At 46.8% G+C, this 16,818-nt stretch overlaps 1 protein-coding gene across 3 annotated transcripts in view; it reads left to right on the forward strand.

Moving 5' to 3' along the window:
• LOC8050834 (paired box protein Pax-6) overlaps nt 1-15,893 on the forward strand; it is a 60,787-nt gene extending 44,894 nt beyond the window's left edge. For all 3 annotated transcript variants that reach the window (XM_040216925.2, XM_040216927.2, XM_040216926.2), the window contains exons 8-9: nt 9,799-10,010; nt 15,015-15,893. In XM_040216925.2, coding sequence (XP_040072859.1) covers nt 9,799-10,010; nt 15,015-15,103 — 301 coding nt within the window. In that variant the 3' untranslated portion in view covers nt 15,104-15,893. The remainder of the gene's footprint in view (nt 1-9,798; nt 10,011-15,014) is intronic.
• The last annotated feature ends 925 nt before the right edge of the window (nt 15,894-16,818 follow it).

Raw genomic sequence — 16,818 nt, forward strand, 5'->3', positions numbered from 1 at the left:
TCGTAATGTTATTACCAATCAGTATTAAATTAAAAAAGTTACCACACATTATTTTTTGGTCTAATTTAAATTACTGTCATCTCGTATCGAGTAATAAAACGAAGACAAAGCTTAAAATCCTACTACTGCTTAAGAAAAAAGGTTTCTTGCCGGGTGATTTAATACAGACACAGAACCGTTGGTTTCTAGATATCAAATACTTCCCGTAGAACTCATACGCAAATATCGTGTATTCTATGCCATTCGTTTCTCATCGTCAGCATTCGTAGATTATTTATACTCTATTTCTGAGGTTGAAAACCATAAAAGAAAGGAAGGCATTCCCACGCGTAAACACTTACGACTGTTTACGCGTGGGAATGCGAAAGCAACACTGGTCAGCCGGAACAGTGGATCCGCCGTGGCGTTGGGGGAAGCGTGCTCGTCTCGCACCCCGGAAGCCAGGGTCGAATTTCTACCCAGACCAAAATGTATCAAAATTCCTTTTCAAAGTCAATAATTTACTTTGTTTACAGGAACCTCCCTGAAAAATTTGACGTCGATCCGAACATTTTGACGCGTTGTGACTCTTTGCGCCGGCGGCCATATTTTTGGTAACCATCGAAGCCGCCTGATTTTTGCGTAATGGGGCATATAATGGTCTCACATTAGTATAAACACACGCCGCTCAGACACATTGGTCCTTCCTCGGTTTCGCACAAACTTCAACTTTCAATCATTACATTATAATGTGCCATGCTGGTTCCATAAATGTTTCGCGAACGACATAAACGTTTCCACAATTGGCAGAAAAGACGTATACATACCTTAATGTTAACTCTCGTTAATTGATTTTTGGTTTCCTGAATTTCAGTTTATGTATCATTATTTCTTTTTTTTTTTTTTTGGTGCTTTTTATTGCGAAAATGTTTTATAGGTCTGCGTTACCAAAGCTGCTGCATGCCAGTGTAAAAGAGAACCCAGACCTATGCCAAGCTGCTTCTACTAACCTTGTGTCCGGGAACCCCAGTAAGAATGGAGCGAACTCAATAAAATATTTCGTCGTTGTGTCAAGCTGGTGCGCCCGTTCACCACAATACGTTTTCTTGACTTGAAGAGACATCTCGAACGAGGCGCTGAATCCGGTATAATCCGCTCGAAGACTACCGACCTACCGTTGCAATAATTCGGACACCCCACCAAATTTCCATCCTCTTTTTCACCACTCTCGGCTTCCCCATCCCGTGGTGGAGGGCCACACCTCTGCAGGCCATCCGTTTTTTTTTTTTTTTTTTTTTTTTCAAGAAACATAACGCACAGCAGTGACCGACTGATTTTGCGACGGTCCAGGTGTTTTTTTCTCTTCCTGCGAACACGTCGAGAGTTGAAGGCCCCTGGTTTACCCGTCACGACCCAAAAGGCTATGATAACCCTGGAAAGTATAACAGCGCCAAGAGGCTGTATACAAACAAGCGGAAGAAATTATAAAAAGACCGAACGCGACATCCTTTGTTTGCAGTGATGCAAACATTTGCGCCGAACTGAGCTAAGGTGCTTACCCTGAAACATTCTGCTACATTTAATCAGAATGTAAGAAATTTACGTCCCTACTGCGCCCAAACTTCATTTCATTTTGTTTGTTTTTTAAATACGGAAACTAGTATGGTTTAGGCGTTGCTGCACTGTCGGATGGATCCGGAGAAATTCCGTTTCTGCGAGCATCGCTTTACCGCAGCACAGCCTTGTCTTACGTGTGAAACACTCCTCCAGGGGTAAATGAAGCACAACGACACGCCGAAAAAAAAAAAAAAAAAATTAATTGAATGCTGATTTGAAATTCACCTTGCACTAAAATTTGTAAAATAGAACTACGGCAAGTTTACAGTATGTACACTGATGCTTCGATCCCGCTTCCTATGCTTCGCTAAAATCGGTTTCTCAACGTATCGCGCCGGGATCACTGCAGAGGCGCGGCTTGGTAGTGCACGTATGGAGTTAAAATATCAACGGTAAGCTTGCCTCGTTCAAGAAAGAAAAACGGAGAAGCTGTTTAGGTAAATCTACAACGCCATTTCTCGAGCGACGCGGGCTGCGCTTGTAGACTTGGAAACGCTGCCGACAGATGGCGTATTTTTGAGTTTCGATAGCAGACGATCTAGCTAAAGTTTTTCTATGCATACGCCATCACTCAGCAGCGTCTCCAAGCCAACGGACACCGTCTGCGTCGCCCGGGAAATGGCGCCGTAAATTGCCCGAGACTGGTCTTTTTTTTTTTTTTTTTGCACGAGGTGAGTTTATTTATTGATAATTAAACTTCATGCGTGCACCACCTAGTGGCACCCTTGTAGCAAATCGCAGCGCGATACTTAGAGAAACCGATTTTCGCGGACTGTCCAAAGTTGGATCGATGCGTTTGAACGTGATTTATTTTAGAGCGCAGCTCTTAGGCGCCCGTTTCCGGTTTGAGCGGCGTCACCGTCGCCGTCGACGTAACCGCGCGATGCATTATGCGACGCGTGACGTCATCAGTGACGATGCCGATGACGATGACGTTATCGTGATGATGTCATCGTCACGTGACCTCACAGGGGTCACGTGACCCCGGTGACGTCACGTGACCCCCGTGAGGTCACTTGACCCTCGTGAGGCGACGCCGCTCGGAGTGAGAAGTAGCAGACAGGATGAGGAGGTGAGGAGGAGGGAGAGGGGCAATACCTTCCCCTCGGTACCCTTCCCTCCTCCTCCTCAAGAGCTGCACTCTAATTCGACGTTACACGGTGTAGTAAACGGCTTGCATTTTTTTATTTAATTTTTTCAATTCGAAATTTAAGGAAGGATATTTTGCACCTAGGTATCGGGAAAAAGTTGATAAATCGGGTTAATCACGTATAACTCGGCTGCGCTGTAGGTTCAGTTTTAATGTTCAATTAAAACCTTTAATTAGATTCTCAACTATCAGTGGGCTCACCCAATCAAGTTGAAATTTAAACCGAATTTACTTTAACAGGGGAATGAAAGCTTGACAATAACCTAATGAGTTCAGCTGGATTTTTCACGGCACAAGAATTGGCCACATGCAGACTCTGCATTATCATAAATATCTTTACACGTAAGATGCCATCGATGCGCATGACTAAATTACCCTCGGGATTTTAATATGCTCTGCACCTGATGCTAAGATGTGGTTGCACAGAAGTGGGGAAAGCCTCTCTTAGTTGAACAAGCCAACGGATGAATCTTAGCATAGTATTCGCAGTGGAATGGTGCTTGTGCTTCAAATGTCTTTCTTGCTGCTCCACAATCAATCGACTCATCTTATACAATCTTGTGCGCAATAAAGACGAGGACAAAAGCAGAGAAGAGGACACGACAAGGCGCAACTTTCAACTGAATTTTATTGAAAACGTGTTCCGGTGTATATATAGTCTCAACCATCGTTACAATGACAACAAAAAAAAAGACAAAAGTAAAGGGAAAAAAACACCATGACAGAGCATAACTGGGAAACAACACTATCTCGTTCTCAGGAAAAACAATTCCTTCTCCGATGATGCGATCGACGGCATAGCAACACACATGTCTCCTAAATAATCAATGTGCTCGGCTTCTATGATTTCGCGTGTTACCGCTGACTTGCATTTCCCAATTTTTACGCATTCATCCAACAGTAGGGTACAACCGCATGTCCTGCAATGCAAGTCAAGAAAGCCACCGTTCTTTTTTTTGCACGTTGTTATTGTGCTCGCGAAGCCGATCATTTAGGCAGCGCCCCGTCTGCCCGACGTAGTGGCTGCCACAGGACAACGGAATGCGGTAAACCACGCCATCTGTACAGTCGACAAATTTCGTTCTGTGCTTCTTTTCACATCCGTGTTTGGCACGCACGCCAGGCTTTGATAGTTTGCACAGTTCCATGAGCTTATTGGGCGCAGAAAACACTACCTTTACATTTGATCGCATTGCTATTTTCTATAGATTGTGCGACACTCGGTGTACATACGGAATCACAACAACTTTTCCTTTTTGTCTTACCGGCTGGCTCTCATTGTTTTCTACGAGACAGCGCTTTCTTAGAAGGCCTTCCGCGACCGCAACAAGAATGTGTTTTGGATACCCAGCTGCGAGCAAGCGCAAAACTTGCTGATTAAAACCCTGGGGGATCAAATGCTCACAGGACTTTTTTTAGTACATTGGTGAAACACAGGTTAACAATACTCCTTTTGACTAGCTTCGAGTGGGCTGAATGAAAGGGAAGTAACGGCTTATTCGCACGTGGCTCATAGCACCAACAGATGTGGTCGTTGAGAAATAAAAATCTGATGTCAAGGAAGCGAATAGTGTTGTCCACAGCTATCTCATGCGTGACCTCGAGTGGGCCAAAACATTCCTTAAAAGTGGTCAGGGTTTTGACAGCCTCTGCTTCAAAAGCTTTTGTGTCAGATGCGATGAAAACTAAAAAATCATCTACGTACCTAAAAACTTTTTTTACCTTTGATCCCGCATTCCGTTGTCCTGTGGAAGCCACTACGTCGGGCAGACGGGGCGCTGCCTGAATGATCGGCTTCGCGAGCACAATAACAACGTGCAAAAAAAAAAAAGAACGGTGGCTTTCTTGACTTGCATTGCAGGACATGCGGTTGTACCCCACTGTTGGATGAATGCGTAAAAATTGGGAAATGCAAGTCAGCGGTAACACGCGAAATCATAGAAGCCGAGCACATTGATTATTTAGGAGACATGTGTGTTGCTATAACGTCGATCGCATTATCGGAGAAGGAATTGTTTTTCCTGAGAACGAGATAGTGTTGTTTCCCAGTTATGCTCTGTCATGGTGTTTTTTTCCCTTTACTTTTGTCTTTTTTTTTTTTGTTGTCATTGTAACGAGGGTTGAGACTATATATACACCGGAACACGTTTTCAATAAAATTCAGTTGAAAGTTGCGCCTTGTCGTGTCCTCTTCTCTGCTTTTGTCCTCGTCTTTATTGCGCACAAGATTGTATAAGATGTCAAACCAACTCGCCCAAACAACCACTCTTCTTCAATCGACTCAATCACTAGTGTCGAACCCAAACTTTTGTCGGTTCAGTCCAGGTTCACGGCACTTGGTTCAGTACCGGGGAGCAAGAATAACGGTTCAAATCGATTTGAACCATTATTGAACTAAATTGAGATTATACTTTCCGCGTTGTTTTTGCAATAGGGACTGTTTCCGCCGTGAAACGAGTAAATATATTTAGCTTTTTTGTCGTTCGTACAATCCACTTTTGTTTTCTGGTAACAAAAATAAGAAATTTCCTTAATTAGTTTCGACGAAACTGCAAAAGAAATATAGAATAACATACAAGACGTCGTGTTTATACGACTCAACATCCGTTTCTTTACCTCACTCATATATTTTCCTGCATCCAAAGGTTGTCATGAAGTGTGGTAGGTCCCATAAAATGCCAGTGATTAAACTTTCCGTCGCAGTATAAAAAATCGAATCGCAGTTACGTTTTTGAACTAAGGAATCAATTACAGTACACAGAATCATGAAATGGGCACTTCGTCGCCCTATATATTGTGAAAGATAGTTTACGAACTACGTTGCACAATATATATGATGACGTGAGCTATAAGCAATTATATTTTTAAAACTGCACGGAAGTTTTAGGACAAGCCATTTCAGTCTATACCTGTGATAGAAACACCGAGTGGCAAGCACACTGCTTGTTTCCCCAACCAACATTGTTTACACTGAGCACTGTGATGCTGGGGAAGAATCACGCTGAAAGAAGTGATCAAAATTGTTCATTCTCATCTATACGTACCTAAGTACTCAGATCGAATCTGGCTTAAAATATCACGTACCCATGTGAACATTTTTTTATACAGAATAAACTGCGCATAGCCTGGCTGTTGATATTGGTTCCTGACAAGACGCCGGTCAATTTAATTTGAAAATAGGCATCACCCTTGTTAATTGATGATCTGTGGTTACCATAGAATGATGTAGTATTGCATGCTCTACTCGACATAGCAGATATTTGATTGGTCACTTTCTGACGGTCTGTGTGGGCAAATGTCGTAGTTCCGCCGCGCACCCCTGTGTACTTTGTTTTTGTCCAGCCCACAGACAGATAAAGTCGGTGTTCATCACAGAAAAGAGGCAGTAACTTACTTCTATATGTTTGAGAGGGCATATAAGTTTTAGGAACACATAGTTTTATATATCAAATTTGAGGCTTTCCCGCAAATTTGCAGATAATTTGGGGGTGAATTTACTAATGATGCATATTTAGGCAATGCCAAAAGGGACTTTGAACTCACATGATAGATCTGAAGGGAGGTACACAAAATGTGCAGACAAAGAAATATAATAAATTGAATTCTTCGAGAGAATCCAAAATACGATGCATTACTGAAAAAAAAGAAGAATTACATATATGGAACGATATTCCTAATTACACATAAATAAAGCATGGAATGACGAATAGTGTTTTAATCCTAATATAAATCAATCACGTTCGGGCATCTGCTTGCGTGAACTCTAAACTTTGCAAAATACTGCCTCGGGCGAATGTCATATTCGGTTGTTCGTGCACTTGTTTTGTGCCCTCACTTTACTGGTCTGTGCTTTATCAGTCATGCGCTCTAACATTTTATTAGGCTGCCGTATATCACCATGAGACTGCTTTTACTTTACAATTTCGCCATCTACTTTTGCTAGTGTTACTAACATCGCTCTTCACCAGAAAACTGAACTGGTTCCCTGGTCTGTGCCAAAGATGTGGGGCAGACGCGAACCTTTATAATACAGTATGTTTCTAAAACTCCCCTCTCCCCCCACCCTTTTTTGTTTTTGTTTTTCTATAGAATACTTTTTAATTCCTGAGGGACTCCCTCCTCCACTGGGGGGTGTTAATTCGACAATTAAAGCCGTGTCACTTGTTAACAGTAATCCTCCATTAATTTTATCTTGCCCCCTCAAAGCTGTGAAATTGAAACCAAATACGGAGGTGATCGAGGCTTGAGGAAGAACTTGAGAACGACACTCCTGTGAGTCTTTTAACAGCTGCCACTGCTCGGCTGTTCCTCTGAGGCCACTGTACTATCTTTCTTTTCGGGTGGGATACCCGAAAAGAAAGATAGAAAAGACTCCCGAAACGTCGAATTAATAGGTCACGTTTCGTCTTTAGTCCTTCAAATGCTTCCCTTCTCGGGGACAATATTCTGAGGCAGTTCATCAACAACAAAAACATGTTTGGGTGCCTCAATGATGTATACATGTAAAACGGGGCGTACAACAATCTTGTACTTGTAAAACACATTTTGTACGTGTAAAACACTCATTAGTTTTTCTCTCCGCGCAATGGCAGACGCAGACAGAATAACATAAAGAAACAGCTTTTCCCTCCTTAAAGGGAAGCTACGGAGCTTCTTGGAAAAAATGAGTTAGAAGTGAATTCTAGTGTATTTTTATCCCGTGAGCCCGAATACCCAAACCATTTGCTGCGTAAGTATTGTTAAACGCGAGAAAAACGCGAAAGACAGTCGCTGTCCGTTACGTCATCGACGGCTCTTTTGGCTGCCCAAGGCTAGGGAGGCGGGGCTTCAGTCCTATTTTGAAATTTCTCGTATGGCTCTCCGGCGCTTCGCATTGAAATACAATTTTGATATCTGTTAATCTAAAGGCCAAATGAACGCAATTCAAGCATTTTTTTCTCAAATGTAGAAGTGCCCCATCTTCCCTTTAACTCGCTATAGACCTTCTACTAAGTTACCCAAGCACCAAGGGGCATGTTGCGAGTGTAGCTATAAGCGCTGTTTGTGCTGGCGTCTGCAGCAGTAACTGTTCTAAAGCAAAGGCCTAAAACAAAGGGCATCCTGCACGCGCGTTTGTAAACGCCCTCTTCTATTGGTTGTTTACTGCGAATCTTTTAAACGGAAAAGGCTAGCGCGTGCAGCGCGTGTACTTACATTCCCTTCATTCTCCTCGATGCTTGCGTAATTTAGCTGTCGGTCTATTAGAACAAGCGGCTGCGTGATCTGACACACATTATATATCGTCAGGGTTCATCATGGTCATGCGCTGGGGATGGCAAAGCATAGAGCATAGTCTGAGCTTCAGACACTGTTACAGTTCGGCTATTCTCAGCTTTGATTTAAAAGATCGAGGTACACCTAAAAATTTCTAATGAGTTGTGAATGCGAAAGCACGCAAGCCGCTCGTCCGCTCCTCCTCTCCCTTTTTCGTCTGCTGCGTACTTTTCGTTGCCGGTCAACGCGTGTGCTCCCCTGGGCACGCTGACCTTGGACGCTCCGTGTTAGCGGCGCGCTGAGAGACACGCAGCGCCATGGGGTGAGCGGTCGTGGAAACTGACAACCGAAGCGGCCATTGGGAGCCCCGTCGACGCGCGCCAGCCAATGGAACCGAAGGCGAAATCTATCAGCTTTACTTCACTCCTATTGGGATCGCGAAAACTAAGTGCCGTTTTCGCGCTTCAAACTGATGACGTCAGCTCGCTGCGTGAGACAGTTAATGCTTTCGCATCAACATGAGCCATTACTCGAATGTTTGGGAATGCTGATTATAATAAACCCGAGCGCTCGACTCTGGCTCATGACAGTCGAGTACGTAACGTTCTCAGGTGACTCATGGAGGGAAGTCGTGATGCCATGTGACCTCGCGGTGTCAACAACGCTAATACGCCTAGTGGCGTTCACAATTTAAGTCGACCTAACGCTGTGAGTCACGTCGTGTTACGTCAAGACATCACGTGACGCGACATTACTTGACAGCATGTCTTGACACCATGACGTCACGTGACCCCGTGACATGTGATTAATCGTAGTGCCAATAGAAAAGCGCCAAAAACCCGCAGTTTTTATACACTGCAATTCTTTATATGACGATTTGGAAATACAACTTTCAATATTTTATTCCCAAAAATTCATTTCCTGGTGCTAATAATAATAACAATAAAAATTACCGTGAACCGTCTTGAAGCGGTTATCGTTTATTTATTTTCTTGTTCACTTACGTTTCAGTTCCAAGATGGCGGTGACGATTTAAGTTCAGTTCAGTTTTTTTTCTTTTTTTTTTTTGCTAAAAATAACGGTCCGGTTCCGGTTTTTGGTTCAGTTTAGTTCCGGTTCGACACCCTGTGACAATCAGATCACTGTGTTTGTTCTTCATATCTCTTGTGTCTCGCTCCCTGGTATATATCCTTTCCGGTTTTGACAGACCGAGAGTTCTATGGTAACCTCGACGTTTCAGGTTGTCGCTGCCCCCACTGTATATGCTGTTTGCATGCGCACCTCCAGGATGGGAACCATAAAAAAAAAAATCTTAAAAAATATAAATTAAATCAGGTTAATTTAATTTAAATGACCGTAGATATAAAAATGATTTTTTATCAACATACGTATTTAAATACGGCAAATTGATTGAAAAGGAGAATTGTTTACATTTGAACTAATTTAATTATATTGTTATGTATACAACCCCCTCTCCAAACACAGGAACAAAAACAGATTGATATCTTTTAGACGGTAAAAAAAAAAAAAAAAAAACAGCTTTATTTGCTTTTTTTTTTGGCTTTCTGATCTGCTTGTAATAGGACATGTCGGAACTGACGAACGCAGCGTAGGGCAGAAATAAAGTCCGACGGTTTTGCGGGAAAAGTTTGATTTAAATTATCGTAGTAAGTCCAGTGTGATTTAAATCGTGACTTAAACCACAATTTAGATCGCAATTTAAATCATCTTGAATTTTATTGTCCACTCCACTTGGAGCTGCCTTGCCGACGTGCTCGTTCCATGTCAACATGACGCAGCCCGATGGCGGCCGGCATGGGGCCCAGCCAGTGCCTGCAGCAGCAGCAGCGGGACGCGGCGGCGGCGGCCTCGTACTCCTACATGCTGCACGACACCTTGGGGCTGGGGGCCTACTCCAGGGCGTCGGCCAACCAGGCCGCCCAGGGGGCCATCGCCGGGGGCCACCCCGCCGCGTACGCCGTCAGCGGCGCAAGCCCCCACGGAGCCGCAGGTACGTCCTCAAAGAAGAGTTGGGGCACAGACAGGCTACACCTAGTGAACAACCCGAGACAGGTTAAAAGGAGGGGACAAACATTTCGTTGGTGTTTGTCCCTTCCTTTTCCCCTGTCTCCGTTTTTTTTTTTTTTTTTAAGTAGGTATGTTTTCTTGCTTTGCTGCTGCTCCGAGTCGTTCACTACTGCTCCGAGTCGTTCGCTACGGCAATGGGCTCGTGTTTAAGAAAACACGAGCGTACATGCTGTCAAGTGAGAGGCCCGGTGCCGGCGTCTACTGCTCTCAAACGGGACATTTCAGAACCACGGCGTCGAGGTCTCGTCAGACACGTATCACCGGCGAGGTGTGGGAAGGCAAACGAGAGCTTTATTACTTAGCGCCACCTTTTTTGTACCACGTTGTCAAGGACTGTTTTGGTCTCCGCGGTGTTTCAACCACTGTAGTCGAAACAAACAAACTCCCCCCCCCCCCCCCCCCCCTCCTTTTGTTTTTCTTCTAGTGGCGGCAGTTTTAGTTACTGCCACCCTCGACCGCCGCTTCATCTCTTCCGAATACTTCCAACGCCCCTGATTCCAACGCTGTCAAAGGCCGTGTTCCAAATTTTACCCAAATGGATCCGAATTACTCCGGCGGATCGTATCACATGACAGCAGATTGAAAAATGCTGGACGCGGGTAAATTTTAGAACGCCAAGGGTACAAAACCCTTACCCTGGAGTAAGATCGAGTAAATTTTGGAACACGGCGAAAGCTACCTGAGCGCGTGTGTCTTCGTTTGGCGTCTCTTTCCCACAACGATGTCAGATCTGCCGACGCGAGCGTGGGGCTTGATTTCGCGGTTAATTTACGCGTTCCTTCGCGCAAATGAGAAGTGCTAAGAATTCAGATGAAGCCAGGCGCTCGCGCCAGAAGCTCTAGCAGCGTTGTACACTAGTTCGATTTACAGTACCTGTACCTGCTGCACCGGTGCAGATGAGTGTAGGGCAGTGTACTTCCGGTATGTGTATTGGGATCCGACCGGAAGTACACTGCCCTACACTTTTCTGCACCGGTGCAGGAGGTGCGGGTAAATCGAACGAGCCTACTATGTATGAGACGTAGTATGCGGAGCGCAAGTTTGTCTGCTTCTTGCAGCACAGGGTTTGCGATGCTGCCAGAACGCCGAGCTCTTATTGGCTGATTGAGAAAAATAGTGGGTATTGCTCGAGGCATCTATAGCATTGAGGTCTATCCACTACTGTCGAGACCGGTTATAACGAAGACAACAGGATTCGGAAGTTACTTCGCAATATCCGCTATTTCGTTATAACCGACTTCGGTTATAACGAAATGCAAAAGGGAATGAGAAATCGTGATCGCTTCGCTGTAGCCGCTATTTCGTTATAACGAACTTCGTTATAACCGGTATCGACTGTATCCTTTTAATCAGAGCCAATCAAAGCTCGGCGTCGTTCTGACGTCACCACAGCTCATGCGCAAGAACCAGACGACTTGCTCTCCGCATGTGCGCCGAGAAACTGAGGGAGAGGAGGAGACGAGAGGGACGTCAGAACGTCGAGCTCTGATTGGAGCGGTTAGTGGGTAGACGTGAAGCTATACACAGTAGCTGCCTTTGTTTCTGCTCACACTTCGAACGCGTTCGATTCCCAAACATCGTCGTTCAGCGTTCCGCGTTAGCATTCGAACGCGGACCATGTAATCATACCATGCAGTCAGAGCTGGCGTTCTGATGACACCGCGCACTCTTGTCGCCTCCTCTCCCCTCAGTTTCCCGGCGAGGGTTTAACATTGGCAACAATGCTGCGGAAGAACTTAATACATTTACAGCGTGTGTCTCTCAGCTCCATTCTAGCACTAAAAAAAAGTTGTATAAGTAAACCATTAAAGGGAGTGAAATTTCACAGAGGCGTGCCTTTAGGTGGTGCATTGTTGATGACATGCAGCAGGAAGCCACGTGCTACGCATCTTTTCCACAAGGGCGCAGCCATCTTGAATGTCGTCACTTGTGGTATCGTTAAAACATCGTTTTGATCTCTCCACGCAGCTGGAAAAATCTTGTTTTGCTTCACCTATATTTTCTCGCATATTCCAGGTTGATGTGGTTTATTATGTTTGCGTCCTGCATACCAAATATGAAACCCGCGTGACTAAGAGCGAAAGGAAACAAAAAAAAAATGAAAAACGTTTACAATTCCCTGTAATGCCGAATTAGAGCGCAGCTCTTGAGGAGGAGGAGGGGAGGGAAGGGTGTGCCCGTTTGACGTCACGAGGGTTACTTCACTCGTGGCTCTCGTGACGTACACTATGGGGACGCTATTCGCCTGCACTTCGTCGCAAGCAACAGAAAACCAATTTCGAACGCCGCTCTTTCATGGAGCTTGTGAACTGATCTGAGATCGTTGGCCAAAAGTACGGGAGCGCGTGCTTGGGAACTCATCAAAGCTGTGCACGCGCTCTGCTCCTCTCCTCGCAAATGCAACGGAAAGCTGCTCGCGTAGGGCACGGACATCCGGCATTGGCTCTTTTGTGTGCACTGACCGCACTTCGTTAAAGGGACACTGCAAAGGGACGAAGAATAAAGCCCCTTCAAGTTTTAAAAGTAGCGCAAAGTGTGTCGATGCAGGAGGCACGTGCAACGTGCAGCCCTCGAGAAGATTATGGCTGTACAGCGCAGTACTGAGCTAGAATTCAGACGCCATGTTCTACCCAGAAGTAGCGCGTGGCACGTGTCTCGAGCCTTTCCATAACAATGAATGGCGCCACTTTCCCAGGTTAGAGGGGCTTTAACGAAGAAAACCAAATGCTGCATCGAAGCGCGTGCTTATCAGTGTCAAACACGAGCGTTCAGTGACGGCATTGGTCTAGAGTGAATTCTAGAAGTAGGACTGGCTGGATTGGCGCACGTGACCTTTTCTGATTCTTTCAAGCGCGTGATTCTGACTCATATTTTGGTTCACATCTTCATAACTGGATGGTAATTCCAGCAAGCAGGAAGATCGTGCATGGTTGTCTCACGCTCTTGTCGTTTCAGTTCTCTGTTGGTTCAGCCCAATGATGTCATCAACAATAGAAAATGTGCTCAGAATTCTCAACTTCGTTTAACTATTATGTTCAAAACCTATCAGGTTTCTTCGTTATATTTTTAATGTGTTGCTAGAGTCCCATACAGTAAATCTAACAAACGCAATGCAAATTGGGAAAAAAATAAAGACCAGAAACGCTTTGCAGGGCATGGTGAATTCGGATTTTAAGATTTTATTTATTTATATTTTAATTTTTCGTAAAGAGAACGGAAGAACCGATGGAACGCGCTGGAGTGAGCCGTAAAATTTCCGCGCAAATGAAATACACATAGTTTTCACAGACTTCACAGCCGGGGCTTATGGGATATATTACCAGGTACTGACACGGTTCCGGGATCGGCGCCGGCAACGTTGGCCGCTGCTGCATTACCCGTACGAAAATGTCAGATACAGGCCGGGATGAAAAATGCCGCTTCCGCCTGGACCCGAAATTGGGGCACCAGTTTGTATCCAGCCTGGAATCGCGCAGTTCCAGACGGGATACAAACTGGTGCCCTAATTTTACATCCAGGCGGAACCGGCTGGTTCCGGTGAGTCTGCAGAGCCACTGGTTAGCGCAGTACCAACCGGTGCCCCAATTTCAGACCCAGGTGTTGCGCCGCCGAAATTCCCGCTGCGCTCACCACTGGATTCTACAAAAGTATTTCGCACGATGCCTTTAGCCGTTACAAGCGAGAGATCGTCACGATTTCAGGCCCAGGCGGAATAGCCTGGGCCTGGGAAGTTCCGGCGGGCAAGCGGTATCCGAGTTGTCCAAGTATTGTCACCAAGCACACCAGCGCCAAGCGCATCCAGATGCCGAACCAAAGTGCAATGGGTCGGCAGTTTCACACTGCACGAAGATTCAAAGACGAGGTCAGTGGGTATCCATCCAGGGAAACGATGGGCTTGTCAGTATCCGTGCGCCCGCAGCACAAACGTCACCACCGGGCGAGCGCCGACCGACAGTCCGACGAGAGCGAAGAGGAACCTAAACTCTCGGGGCGCTGCCGCCGACTGCAACAGACAATGCGAGGCGCGCGCGCGGAGAACGCCTGCGAGACCGCGAAAGTTCCCCTCCCTGCCGACCGCCCCCCCCCCCCCCCCCTCCCCCTTCCTTCCTCCAGTTACGCATGTGCGCGCCCGCTGGCTGGAAGGAGCCCCTACCGACCCTACTGGAACCAAGGGGAACGGACCGGATCCACCCATCACAGTGCGGTTCCAGTGCGTTGCGTCGCACTGGATCCGACTGGTTACACCAAGAACCGCGTGATACCAGATAGGATTCGCGCGGATCTGAACTATCCACAAGTTTAGAACCGCGCGCATCCAAACCGAAACCGCTGCGATCTGACATTTTAGTACGGGTTGACTGCGTCGCTACGGCGTTTGCGGAGCACACAGTGCACATTTCTTTCTTCTGGTATGCGGTCACGGTCGCAGTGGTGCAGTCATGCCAATGTGCGCGATGTTCGGCTGCCGAAGCAGAAGCAATTCCTCTGCACAGCAGAGTGACACAGAGCCAAATGTAGGGCTGCACTGTTTGCCAAAGGTTATAACACGACAGTGTGAGCTTACAGACGCCGAAGCCTCTGGCTTGCTCGCATACATCGAACGCGTCCGTATCTGTGGTCGCCACTTCATTACCGGAAATATGTTGCTCAACTGTATATGGATTGCTGGATGCTTCTGTTCGCTCCCTGTGCGCATAGCCATAGCGGCCGAGGCAGTGTTTGGTATCTGGCAGCGTCACATTGCAGTAATGTGCTTTTCCCTTTATCGCTGTGTTTCTGTAATTGTGTAGTATTTGTAGCACACTTGTGTCGTTTTCAGCGTTCACACGTTTGATGTTAGCCTCGCTGCCCAAGTGGGGTTGAGTCGATGCTCCGTCGATCCGCGCGCAGAAGTTTGTCCGCGAGTACGACTCTCGTTGCTGCGCAGGTGTGATCTCCCCGGGCGTGACGGTACCCGTGCAAGTCCCGGGCCAGACGTCCGACCTGTCGTCCAACTACTGGCCCCGGCTACAGTGACAGTGGCCCGTGGTTGGGTACCCGACCGACCTGAGCCTCGCCAAGGGCGCCAGGTCGTACGCCAACCTCCAGGACAGCTTTCAGGCCCCTTCGTGCTCCGCCAAGGAGTAGCGGCCGCACACGCCGCGACCAGTCCGCCTCCTAGTCAACCAGGCTGGCCCGTCTTCGGCGACCTCCGGAAACCGTCTTTCTCGTCTCCTTTCGTTGCAACGCTAGCGGAGCTACTGGGTGTCACGAAGCACGCAGACGATTTACTCCTGTCTCTTTTTTTTCTTTTTATTTTGGTATGGAGTGTGGTTTTTTTGCGACTGCCGCGAGTCAGTTGTTGGAAGCTCCGAGCATACTGTACAATGGCGGAACAGCCGATGCAGCGACGGTGGTAATGATTTTGTCGCATCGGAGCCTTACAAATTTGACGACGTCTTTCGTGTTCGTCATTATGTAGGTTTTTCGGAGCTTCCGCCACCGCCAAGGTACGTCTTGGCGTCGCCGCGGGTTAACGTAAGATGCCGCGAGACGCGCTGACGCGAGAGTGAAGTGGAAGCTCCTCCCACCTCTTTCCACTTTAGCAGAGCGAACGCTGGAGAGGAGGTCCTTTCCAGCATTTGCTTTGCCAAAGCGGAAAAAGGTGGTAGGAGGATCCACTTTACCCTTAACCTGTCACCGACTATAGTAACCGTTTCCCTTCTGTGCAATAACTTTCAGGTCAGCCACATCCTGGCAAGGAGCTAGTCATACATTGAGCCGTATTTTGATATATACAACATACATATACACTAAGCACGTAGCCAAGGGGGGGGGGGGGGGGGGGGGCATGGGGCCCGGCCCCCCTCCCCCAGAAATCTTCCCTTTCCATTTTGCTGGGGCCCCCTCTCCCCCCATTCCCGTCATACAGCATTTTGTCATGGGCACCCCCCCCCCCCCCCCCCCCTCCAAATCAAAATCCTCGCTACGTGCCTGATACACAGGCAAAGAGAACTTGACGGAAAGATATTTTAGTCCCTCGGTTTCAAACTACCAACCACTTGTCATATTGCTAACTGGAAGCGAATCGTTCGATCAGTGAGCTGTGCTTTGATTTGTTAAACTTATAAATATCCGGGAGCACAGCTTACATATGCTCTTGAAATCGGACTCTAAAGCGAAAGCGCATCAGTTTAGTTTTCTAGTGCCTTTCGCTTGAAACCACAACCCACATGTCTGCTAGATTACGGAATATGCTATTTACGTAGAAGCATCCACTGCCCAAGCTACAGAGTCAAAGTGGCATTGATGGGCGTCTACAGTCAGCAGCACTCAGTTGGTCAAACGACGTTTTAGCAAACGCCGACTTTTCATCGAAAGACACTTTAGCGAATAGTTGGCCAACACGAAGCGGCATTTACCGGTGGGCCAAGTGGGTTAACATTTTTGTGACGAGCCATCTCAGACTGCCACCGCAAAAGCGGCGTGAGCGCATCGCGGGGAGGGGGGGGGGGGGGGGGGGGGGGAGGGAGAGGGGAGGAGGAGGTGTTTACCACGCACCCCCGTTTTTCGCTAAAACGTTGATTCGCTTAAATGGCGCTCTTCGCTAAAACGTCATTCGCTCATGTGATATGGACCCGTCTACAGTCACAGGCAGGCCTTAGGAAAACAGGAGGTCCTTCAGTTTTCCCGCCTTCAGCACGAGCTCTTGACCTTCAAGAATGCTGGTATATCTTGTGATTCTCGAACGT

Source organism: Ixodes scapularis, unplaced genomic scaffold (assembly GCF_016920785.2).
Source record: "Ixodes scapularis isolate PalLabHiFi unplaced genomic scaffold, ASM1692078v2 PGA_scaffold7__128_contigs__length_106722199, whole genome shotgun sequence".
NCBI lineage: Eukaryota > Metazoa > Arthropoda > Arachnida > Ixodida > Ixodidae > Ixodes > Ixodes scapularis.